Here is a 12,112-nt window from a genome sequence, read left to right as displayed (position 1 = left end):
TACGTAACTTACGTTATTAGTATAGTGCTACCACATACAACACTAACTATAGTGTAGTATACTACACATAGTGTAGGTAGTACTATATATATATATATATATATATATATATATATATACACGTGATAGCTTATATACTGTATGTATGAACACATTTGTGAACTTTATACATAGATGGACTATACACACATACACACACATGCACAGACGTAAATTATACACATATATTGTAGATTATATACGTCGATTATATAAACACGTAGTGGAATGTCTAAAAAGGTAATGGATAAGGTTTAAGATATATACATGATTTAAAATAATTTCTCTCCATATAAAAAGAACAATTATCCTGATATACAGTATACATAAAGCAGATGCCACTAGCATTATTTTGAAAACTTAAAAAATATATTACTATGGTTTCCAAACATTTACATTTCAATAAAAGAAATAAAGTTACTGAATTATTTTTCATCTTGCTTTCCTCTTTTATTGAATTTCCTTTTCATTTATCCCATTTATTTATTCATTTCTCAACTTTAAGAGTAGACACTGCTTTGGCGTATTTCTATTTGATATATCTTGATAATATTAGCGTTTGAAACTTAGATAGAAGTGAAAACGTTTTCACCAGTTTTCTGTTTCACATAAACCCTGCGTACCTACAGTGCAGTAGTATGCTTGCCTTACTAGAAGGGCAGTAGTTTTTGGCCAACTTCAGTACTTTGATGAGGGACAAAGGGTAGCTCGGGACTCCATGATCTGGCCAGGCAGTGAAGTGGAACTGTCTTACTTGTCTTCCAACACTGGACTTCATGATGGGGAAAAAATTCATCATCATGATTCTTTTTCTTAATCAAACAACAAAAGATTTCCTTATCTTTCTTTCTTATAAAGCGTAATAATGATATCAAATTCAGAAATTTTTTAGCTTGTCCATAATTAAAAGACCTGAATGTTTAATCTATTTTACCCCACAAGCATGAAAAATATTACTGTTACTGTAAATTTTCTTTAACGTAAGCATGAAAAATATATCACGTTACTCGATTTTAACACATCAAAACAGTGTGAACGAAGAAAAGTTATCCACATTATGAAGATTTAAAGTTTAGTATTGATTTGAATTTGCTAAAACAGCATCCAAGTGTAATGTAGTCTCCGTTCTTCACTCATGCTAAGGTAGCATTAAAAACACCATTAATTAACCGAATTGACAAATAACTCTTATTTGATCACTTTAGATTTTGCTTCATTTAGGTATTTACATTATAATTTATATTTTCATTAGATGTCATTGAACTAGACTTTCATTTACACTTGACTTTGCATGCTTAAGATAATTGATTGATTTTAATACATAGCTTTACTGAAAGTTTCCTTTGGCAGTCAATTTAAGACAATTGGTTACCTAGCTTGAAATCACATCATGTGTTTGCACGTGCAGCATAACGTATAGTGAGTATACATGGCTCACACAGGTTCGGTGCAATAATTAGTAAAAATACATGCCTCACACAGATGCAGTATAACGAGTAATAAGTCTACATGCCACACACAAGTGCAACATAGCACGTAGTAATTATACGTGTCTCCCACAAATGGAGCGTAATGTGTAATAAGTATACATATCACACAAGATGCAGCATAACGTATAGTAAGTATACATACCTTACACAAATGTAACGTAACGTGTAGTAAGAATACATACCTCACACAGGTGCAGTGCAATGTGTAGTAAGTATGTATGCCTTACATAGATAAAGCATAACGTGTAGTAAGAATATATGCCTCATACAGATGCAGTGTAACATGTAGTAAGAATACATGCCACACACAGGTACAGCATAACGTGTAGTAAGAATACATACCTGACAGAGGTACAGCACAACGTATAGTAAGAATACATGCCTCATATAGCTGCAGCAATTAGTATAGTAAGAATACATGCCTCATATAGCTGCAGCACAACGTATAGTAAGAATACATGCCTCATATAGCTGCAGCACAACGTATAGTAAGAATACATGCCTCATATAGCTGCGGCACAACGTGTAGTAATTATATATGCCTCTCATAAGTGTAGCAAGTATACATGCCTCACACGGATGCAGCGTAACATGTAGTGTGAATACACACCTCACATAGGTGCAATGTAACGTGTAGTAAGTATACGTGCCTCACACAGGTGAAGACTAACGTGTAGCAGGTATGCATGCCTTACACAGGTGTAGCGTAACGTATGATGTGTATACATGTCATACACAGATGCAGCGTAACATGTAATAAGTATACATTTCTGTTTTCTCCAGTTTCGACTGTTTATCCATAAGAGTATCTTTACCTTCTGTACTTTAAAGGTCCTTATAGTGTAATCAACGAATTCCTTTTGGCTCAATAGAGTGACAGAAATGTCTCCGTATTTGTCCGTTGTATCTGGCCAATATTTTTCACATTTCTTCTATAAACTCAAAATATAATAACGTATGACATTTATCAGTTTATATATAAACATCCTTATTTCTAAATAAAATATATACGTACAAAATAGTGATTGTAGTAAAATATGGAACAACAGTTTTAATTGTTTTAGGTCTTATGATGTGATTTGATATAACATGCAGAAAACTGAAATGTCATTAAAAATGTAACTTTATCGGACAACAATCGCCTTACATGCTGTTCAGTTAATATTAACTTCCAATCAGAGTAAGCTACCCACTTAGATGAAAAGGAAAAATAACCAACAACATCAACCCGGTAATAAGTGTGGCTAGTTAAATATACTGTTCTTAGTTCTTACGTATGGATCAGAAGGTGTTGTATCACCAGATGGATACCTCGATGTTAACGCTATTTTCGGCCGTAACCATAATAAGTTCGGCCACCTTAGGAAATACAGGTTAGTCCTAAATTCATATGATAGGTTTCAATCTCATACGTCTCTAAGTGTTCTGTTTTATTTTTTTAATCACATAAAGCTCTAACGTTTCCAGTTTAACGATTATAAATATGTATTGTTCAAATATCTTACTATTCAACCCTGATGAAGGAAAGCGCTCGTGTTTTTGGATTTATGTTTTATACCTAACTTTTCTGCTGATCTTGTGTGTTTTTGAATATTATGAGTATTTTCAGTTATCTGTAGTAACTATTGCTTATAAACTCTAAGTTTAAAAGTCGATAAATATGCTACAAAATATACAGTCAACGTCTGAACGACAACGTGAAGAACACAACTACTTACTTTGCAGTGTTCGATGACGTTACAGGTCATGACGATTTTGCAGATTTCCTCCTGCCAAATAAGTCTCCAGAAATCGACAACAGTTTTTTCCAGAGGTCCTACCTCGGAACACAGCTAAATATAACTTTTAAACCTCCCATTAATTCACTATATAAGTGATGTTATTTATTTATGTCTAGTAATTCAAAAGCTGCAATGAACGAGATGAAAAAGGGCAGTTTTAAACAGTTTTGATTATATTTAGGCAAACTCTTACATCAAATAACATTTTGAACCGTAAAAATATAAATCACGTAAATTTCTGAAAAGAAACTTGTGTTTTGTACACTTAAGATAAAATGTACTTATCTACTTACTCGTTGATGAATGATCACTCTTAAAATAACATCTTATGAGATGATTGGAAGGATCGCTGAATGTTTAATACCAGACACTAAATTTCATAGTAAATGTTGTTTTAGATTAAGATTAATTCATTGTTCGTATCTGATTCTAAGTTTCTCATTTCATTTGACATGTTAAACAATTCGAAGATGACAGTTTGTTTTCTCTTGCATTTTAAAGTATAATATCTTAATCGATATATCCAAGAGATGGACAGGTTTATAATAAATCCAAATCATTCTTGAGAATAGTAGGAATGCCAGGGAAAATATAAATAACACTAAATAGAGAGATCTAGATGTTACACCCAGCGAGGATTTAGGAACTGGGATCCCATAATAAGGAAACCATGGGTGAATTCCACAGGATTATAGAATAAGTTCTTTCCTAACCAATCATGTTTTTCTCTTTTTGTCAGATTAATGTCAGTTTGATGTTTTTCATGGGTAAAAAACTCAACACAAGTCCGTGACGACCATAAATGGCGCGGTTCATTTTTCTATCAATAACAATACTTACCCTGAGTGCATATGTAAGCTTTTGATGTATTGTACCCCTAAAAAAAAAAGAAAATTAAAATTTATTATCATATGTAATCGCTTTAGTTTCAGTGGTGTAAAATAATTGGTGTTTATTTAGATGTACCTGTATTTAAAAGCGCGAGATTCACGCAGAAATAAAAAAATTAGGCCTATCTAAAGAATTTTGAAACGAAATTTATACTTTTGAACATTTCATAAATGAAATGATCTTAAAACTTAATATACGTTTAGCGAATCTATTAAAACAAGGGGAGGGAGATTTAACAAACAACTTCTCTGTAAACTGTCGAATTGTGTTTTATTTCTAGATGTAAGATATTTGTATGTTCTATTACTTACGTCAATGTAGTTGGCATTGATGTAGTCTGAGTGTGGATCATTTTTTAATGGGTTTAAAACAACTCTTGTTTCGTCATCTATAACGGAAAAATAAGAAAATAAATTAAGGTTTCACGATAAAAACAACTAGTATGCAGTATTACAAGATTATAACTAATTTACTCATACTATTTAGGGTTGATGGTCGAACGGTTAACATCGGGAGATATTTATGCACGCGCACACACACACACGTGGTACAGTAGGTAAGTTGTTCACTTCATACTTGTTTAACGAAGCGTTGTTTTTGACACAGAATCGACTAGAAACAACTGCTGTAGTTTGAAAACGTTCGGGAAAATTTGAAACGTATATCACATCAGTGACGTATGGAGAAATTGCCTTCTTCTACGTGCAAACGGTTTAAACTTTTCCCCTAAAGAACTTACCATCCACTTATATGCATTGATAATATTCACATGAATATGAACGTATTGTTAAACCTGTGGTTTCTGTTGAGAAATATTATAGCATTTAGAATAGTAAGGACTGTTTCCTGATCACTCGATTATGTTATGTGGTTCCTTGTTTGTAAATTTTGAGAAATGTATTTGATTGTTTGTTTGTTTGCTTTAGAACGATGCCACACTGCGAGGAATCGAACACCAGTGTTGAGCGTTGTAGGTGCGTAAACTTACTGCCGTCCTATCGAGGAACGGAGAAATTTAAACCGTTGTTCTTTTCTCATGATAGTATTCTTTGAAGTGTTTAGTTTAAGATACAAAAATTCTTCTTCTTGGATAAGTGTACAATAGCCATGTAAAAATCATTAATAAGGGATATTAGAAACAAGTTTTACCGTATGTATATTGTTTAAAAAAGGGATACTATGAACAAGGTTGATCCACCATGCGCATACTATTTTAGTAGCGGGATATAATAAATACACCATTTGTGTATTGTTTTAATAATGAGATATTATAAACAAGGTTGTTCCACCATGTGTATATTGTTTTACTAGTGGGACATAATAAACAAGGTTATTTTACCCCGTACATATTGTTTTAATAATATGACATTATAAACAAGGGTGTTTTACAATGTGCATATTTTTTTATAATGGTAAATGATAAAAACATTATTAGACCCATGTACACGTTGTTTAGATAATGGGATATGGAAAAAACATTGTTAGACCATGGAATGTTATTTACAAGGCTAATTAACTACGTACATATTTTTTGAGAGTATGTATAATTTCTGTACATACATTCGAACAACTGCATTAATGCTGAAAATAAGTTATTTTTGTAGATAGTCAAAAGTAGTACGTGAGTGATACAAGCACCTAATATCCACACCTTTGATTCTGGGTTTAGCGTAAAACAACTGTGATACACCAACCACCTACATCGGGAGTTGACAAGACATCTAATATTTACTTACTATGAACTTTACATGCTCATAGACTGGAGCAGATCAGGGTGTAGTCATTCACTGCTCGTTATAACTTGAAGCAAAATATAAACAACACTTACACGGAAGAAGGGTACTGTATCTATTTTTGTTCTTATTTTCAGGCTTCATACCCACTGTCCAATCCTTTAACTGGCCCGTTTTTAACATCTGAAACAGCGAGAGTATATTAATATCATTAAATATTCTCAGTTAGTGTAACATAGAACTGCTTTCTGTTGTGTAAATCGTAGTTCATAACAACATTTAGAATAAAACTTATCACTTTGAAAAAGTCAGTAATTTACGGCTATAAAACATGGATCACGTAATCATGGAAGTTTGGACAACTGCAGAAGGAAGAAGCTGTAAATAATGATATGTGCAGGGTGGAGTAAAATGGGGGTGAAAATAATGATATATGCAGGGTGGAGTAAAAATGGAGGGTGAAAATAATGATATATGCAGGGTGGAGTAAAAACGGAAGGTGAAAATAATAATATATGCAGGGTGGGATAAAAGAAACTACACGGTTGTTTCATTTAGAGCACACTTTAATTTATAACTATTATTCTGAAACAAAAACAACAATTAAATTAGTTTCAACTGTCTTTGTAATCATTTCTTTAGTACCAGTAATATAATACAAACTATACCAACTATATAGTAACTTTAGCCTCTCCTTGTATATACTTATAATCTATTCACACAACAAGACTAATGATAAAAGCATCGCACATAAAGGACAAATAAATGAAACTAGGGTACAAACTATTATGCCGGGACTTGGTAAAAAAAAGGCTCCTTAGTAAGAGAGGAATCTAATGAAATAGGACTCGCATGTTAGTAGTGATACACTGCCTATCAGGTTTAACCTCCTTTATGTCTCGTATATGAAATTATAATAATATAATAAAATAAAAGAATAAGACAGATATGAGCACTCAGCCTCAAACTTATAAAACTGCCATTCACCATCTGCAGCCAGTTGTGGAAAAGTTGCGCTGTAATCTAACAAACAAAATATTAAAAAAATCACGCCCACGCAATTACCGCATACTTCTTAACTGTTTTACTGATTGCGTGAATATTGTACATTTAAAAATACACATTGTGATATTAAAATAACCCAAAAAAGAAGGCATCCGGCTAATTAATGAGACCAACATTCGCAGGCGAATGCAACATGTCTCCACCACACAATCTCAACATGGCTAATTTTGACACCAGAAAAAATCATGAAAACACACAAAAATCGAAAACTGTCTATATCAGTGGTTGGGACTTGCAAAAAAAAAAAGATATCTTTGTACAAAATCTCATCTAAGTTGGTTGACATACACATGAATAGTTCACGAAAACCTCAAAAATTGTGCTTTCCTCGCTGTAAAATTGAGCAAAAGACAAAAAGTCTAAAATGGTTTATATCTCTGTTTAGGACCTGTAAAAAAAGTAAGTTTGCACCAAATCCCATGTAAATTGACCGAAATACGGCAGAGTAATTGTCAAAAAAATCCTAAGATTATACTTTTCGTGACATCTTGACTCTCCTATAATTACTAAATATGGACAAGTACAACATTTTTTTTGTCAAGGTGTGTTGCCTGTAGTAAAAATTTCTTCGTACCAAATTTCATGTAAATTGGTCGAAACAAGGCTAAGCAATTGACCAAAACCCCTAAAATTATGGGTTGTTTAACATTTTCATCCCCCCTAAAATAACCATAAATTGGCATAGCCCACATTTTTGTACAGTGCCTTGCATAAGTATTTACCCCCCCCCCCCCCGTGCTGGTAATCAATTATAGTTATTTTCTTGTGAAAGACATAACTAAAATGGCCAAAAATATTTATTATATTAATCTCAGACCAGTTTATAAAGATTACAAAGAATAAAAGGCGCATTGTTACTCACTCTATACTCTACTACTTGGTAGCGTTATTCGTTTCAGGATAAGGTAGATTCAAAACTAAATATAGTAAATGGTAGCTAGCAAGTAACGTAAGAGACGTAACTTTTATCAGTAAAATTGTTTATACTTAATTTGTACAAACAGGTCACCTAAAAATAACTCAAACAGTTTCTACATAAAAAAATAAAACACTAAGGTTACTTGTGATAATCTTTCTTGAGTTTTACGACTGAATAATAGTAAAGGTTTTTGGTTATCTTGGAGCCCTGGTGGCTCTTTGCAACACTCAACGATTTAATAATATAATTTTGTTTTACTTGTTTTGTATAAAGTGCACTTCTGCTCAACCACACTAGCTTTAAAACGTCATATTTTTTAAACATTTAAGCCCAAAGTCTTATTAACAGTTTCGGTTACGACACGAATTTCTCGTTAATAGAGAAACTATCTAACAAAGACTTATGAAATTAGTGTGACACACAAATAAGTCTAGCTTCCATAAGACCGAAAGTAGAGAACATTTTCGTAAGGTACTTATTACAACATGTGGGTTGGGGAGCAGGGTGGAGCCTCTGAGTCTACTGTGGTTTTAAACCACAAGGAAGACCACCATATAGGGTATACGTAAAATAAAGTAGCTGTTGTAATTTTTTTTTTAAATCCACCCATTAAAGGTTGATTGCATGTTTCACAAATCAGCATTAAAAAATAAAATAGTAAGTCATTTTACAAACTGTGTTAAACAGTAAAAAATCTGAAACATTTATTTTCATGAATAAGCTTCTAGAAAACTATTTATATCATAATTGTGTCAAACACTTACCAGGAATAAACAAAAAATTAAACGATTTAAAACAACTACAGAATAACCAAATCTTAAAATAATGATTCAGTTGTACAATAAAAAAAATATATATTAATTTCAAACTAATCAGTAAAATTGTTTCAATCATTACACAAAATGTTTCATACAATAAAATACACTTAAGGATTAAACAAAAAACACCATTTAAATGACTATTAACAGATAGATTTTTTTAATTTATTCAATTTATATCGTTATTAATTTATAAATGTTATAACCATAGAAAAATGATTTATAAAAGAAACATGTGTTCGTGTATGTTTATTAACTGTGTTTCCATAGAATAATTGGAACACTTACATTATATTGTTCTGTAAATCCTTCGTTTTCAGTCATTGTTTTCACGTATTTTTCAAGATCTTCTAACTTAATTAAATGCTGTTTCTCAGCACCAGGTGGTGATTCGCATTGATGAATTTCAAGTGCTGATAAAGGACCCTTTTTACTATGTTTTAGTTTTTCGAACCCTAAAAGGAAAAAATATGTGAAAGAGAGAGGGAGTGAGAGCAGTGAATAATTGCAAATACGTATTTAATTTATGATTAATACAATGCATTATTACGGTAAGAAAATGTATAGGGGTATAAACCACTAATAGTTTGTATATAGTTTAAACAGAGCAGTATACGTTGTTTTTATGCTACCATAAGATTATCAGTCTATGACTATAAAACATTGTTCTACATTTCCTATATTACTTCCTGGCACCCTTATTGCTGGCAGGTACATTCAGATTCTTGTCCATCATGTTATTCCCGAAGTCAAAATACCTGTTGAGCAGGAATTCATCTTTGAGCAACATAGTAATTCCAAGTATGCAGCAAGTTTGGTAAAGCAATACCTGGAAGTAATACCGTTAATGGAACAAATGCACACCATGGATTGATCTGCACATAGTCTGGATGTTAATTATATTAAAGTTGTATGGGGCTTAAATGGAAGCCGAGAAAATCAAACGTCAATTAAACAACAATTGTATTTGTATTGCATAAATTTCCAACATCACTGGTTGAGATGTAATTCACACTCGTATTTGTCCCCCAGCACGTTTTAGTGTTGATGTTGTACGTTGACTGTGATATCATTCTTTTTTTTTCTCCTGTCAAACATACTATCATTGGTTGTGGCAAAACAATTCAAATTTAGGTTCACCTGGAAAGAGCATCCTCCTCCATTATTACACATCCCATTGTTTGAAGGTTATTGCCAAACTCTCAAGTGAACTGTCTTGCATCATGTTAATTGATATTACATTTGGAATGTTTGAGCTTTATTTCTGGACTACTTCTATTATTAACAGTATTAGTTTCACGTACCCTTCTCAGGTTTTCACACAGTTTCTATTGAAACATGAAATTTTGTCTCAACCTGTCGCGTGGAGTAACCTTTATCAACTAAAACTTATATTTATACTTTTTTTTTTTACATAAGGCAAGTCTTCCTGGGAACCATGAGTACAATTATCAAGCTACTGCTGGGAATGTTTGTGTTTACCATGGCAGGTGTTTCGATTTAAAACTTTCAATCTTGAGTCAAATCAAATTTAAATAATTAATTTCGACCCAGGGCCAAACGCAATGGGGGTGTTCAGAAACAATTATCTCTTCACCCCGCTCATGCACTAGATGGTTAGGAGGACTTGAATGGCTTGGATCAAAGTAATGGTACGGTTATTTGTCTTCGTTGGTTTGGGAAGTTACAACAATTTCACTTTTAAAAAACACAATTTTGGGTGTGGATCAGAAAATCCTAATACCCAGAATTTTGTTGTGGGAGGAAAACGGGAGTACCCCGAGAAAAACCCACTTTCACTACCCGCACGCACTGCTGGGAATAATATAACTGCCTTACTTTTATAAGCATTAATATGGTATGGCACTGTCTGATTTGTTGAATGACAGTCAATCACAGTGTAAGCTATCAACATGTGACTGTACTCTTGTATAGTTCATTTTCATGTAGTAGAGGGGGAACAATCCCATAATAGTTTTATACCCATTTTATTCACTTTTTATATAAATATTTCCAATGCTGTATATAATACTTATAGATGCATTGTTTTTCCTTTTATAAATTAACCTCAAATTTAAGACATTTATTCTGTGATATGGCTGTAATTATAATCTTCTGCATATTTGTAAACATGTCGACATTATTGTTAATATTTTTATTTTAAGTTTACAAATTGATAGTACTGCCAAGCATCTCGTCTGCTTTTTTAACTCATTATCTATTTATTTCAAAGCTTTTATTTTTGGAAGACAACAGAAACTTGTCACTTTTTTCGTTAAGCAAATGGAAAAACTTTAGTTTAAACACCCAAATTTTACTTACCTGGGATCTCAGCATTTAATATTTCCAGATTATCGCTTGGTTCTTTCTCCATGTTACCTGTTGGTTGTTTCTTCAAGTTAGACATCAATGAGACTTAGAAATAGAAAATTTATTTCATTTAAAGCGATATGCGTATTTTATGTATGTATCAAATAATTACAGAAACTTTTAGAAATAGAGTGAAATATATAGATACAATGCAAAGCCAGGAAAAGTTCAAACAAATATAATTAAGTCGATATTCAATCCCCAGTTGTGCGGAATTTCTTACAGTTCTTGTTCCATTACTACTTTCTTCTCTTCTTTTATATAATCAAATATTTACAAATAATTTCTTAGTTTTCACAAAACATTCAATTACACTATACACACACCCTTTAAAAAACAATTTATGGTTTGTTTGTAATTAAGCACAAAGCTACACAATGGGCTATCTGTGCTCTGCCCACCACGGGTATCGAAACCCGGATTCTAGTGTTGTAAATTCGCAGACATACCGCTGTGCCACTGGGCGGCACAATTTATGGTTCACAAGCTTTTGTCCCGTCTAGCTAGGCCTAGTGAAATATAGGCCTGTTTCAAAGGTTTAAATTCTGGTTGATAACATTGTAAAACTATAATATCATCATCAATTTATATTTTAAGAGTAGTTACTTCAAATAAAACTTATGAATTTTAAACAAAAACTAGAAAGTGCGGTAAAGTTAAATTGAATTATCAGTGTCAAAAACAAAAATACATTTTGCTTATTTTTAACAAAATGTTCTCAATCAGAAAATGTGTTTCAACAAAACAGTTTTTAATTTAATATAAAAACGCTAAAATCTTTCATTGAACTGAATTTATATCTTACATTTATTTCGGTAAGCTTATACAGATTACTGCAACATGAAAATACATAAAGTTTTTGAACTGAAGAGCTTAAATTATAAAATCGAAATTCCTTCAAAACAGATTGTTCCTCGGTTTGCTTTAAGATTACCGTATTTTTCGGTGTATAAGACGCACTTTTTTACCCCAAAATTTGATGTCAAAATCTGCTTGCGTCCTATAC

The 12,112-nt window shown here is 32.3% G+C and overlaps 1 protein-coding gene across 5 annotated transcripts in view; it reads right to left on the bottom strand.

Annotated features, from left to right (window-relative positions):
* Positions 1-12,112, bottom strand: part of LOC106464033 (receptor-type tyrosine-protein phosphatase T-like) — a 33,132-nt gene that overhangs the window by 14,477 nt on the left and 6,543 nt on the right. For 2 of the 5 annotated variants that reach the window (XM_022391693.1, XM_022391688.1), the window contains exons 3-10: positions 11,059-11,151; positions 9,025-9,191; positions 6,030-6,117; positions 4,513-4,589; positions 4,151-4,187; positions 3,248-3,345; positions 2,345-2,461; positions 663-811 (exon numbers count right to left, since the gene is read on the bottom strand). In XM_022391693.1, coding sequence (XP_022247401.1) covers positions 663-811; positions 2,345-2,461; positions 3,248-3,345; positions 4,151-4,187; positions 4,513-4,589; positions 6,030-6,117; positions 9,025-9,191; positions 11,059-11,143 — 818 coding nt within the window. In that variant the 5' untranslated portion in view covers positions 11,144-11,151. The remainder of the gene's footprint in view (positions 1-662; positions 812-2,344; positions 2,462-3,247; positions 3,346-4,150; positions 4,188-4,512; positions 4,590-6,029; positions 6,118-9,024; positions 9,192-11,058; positions 11,152-12,112) is intronic. The other 3 variants (XM_022391689.1, XM_022391690.1, XM_022391692.1) reach the window with 3 other exon arrangements.

Source organism: Limulus polyphemus, unplaced genomic scaffold (assembly GCF_000517525.1).
Source record: "Limulus polyphemus unplaced genomic scaffold, Limulus_polyphemus-2.1.2 Scaffold1545, whole genome shotgun sequence".
NCBI classification, from domain to species: domain Eukaryota; kingdom Metazoa; phylum Arthropoda; class Merostomata; order Xiphosura; family Limulidae; genus Limulus; species Limulus polyphemus.
This window is presented reverse-complemented; position numbering and strand designations above follow the sequence as displayed.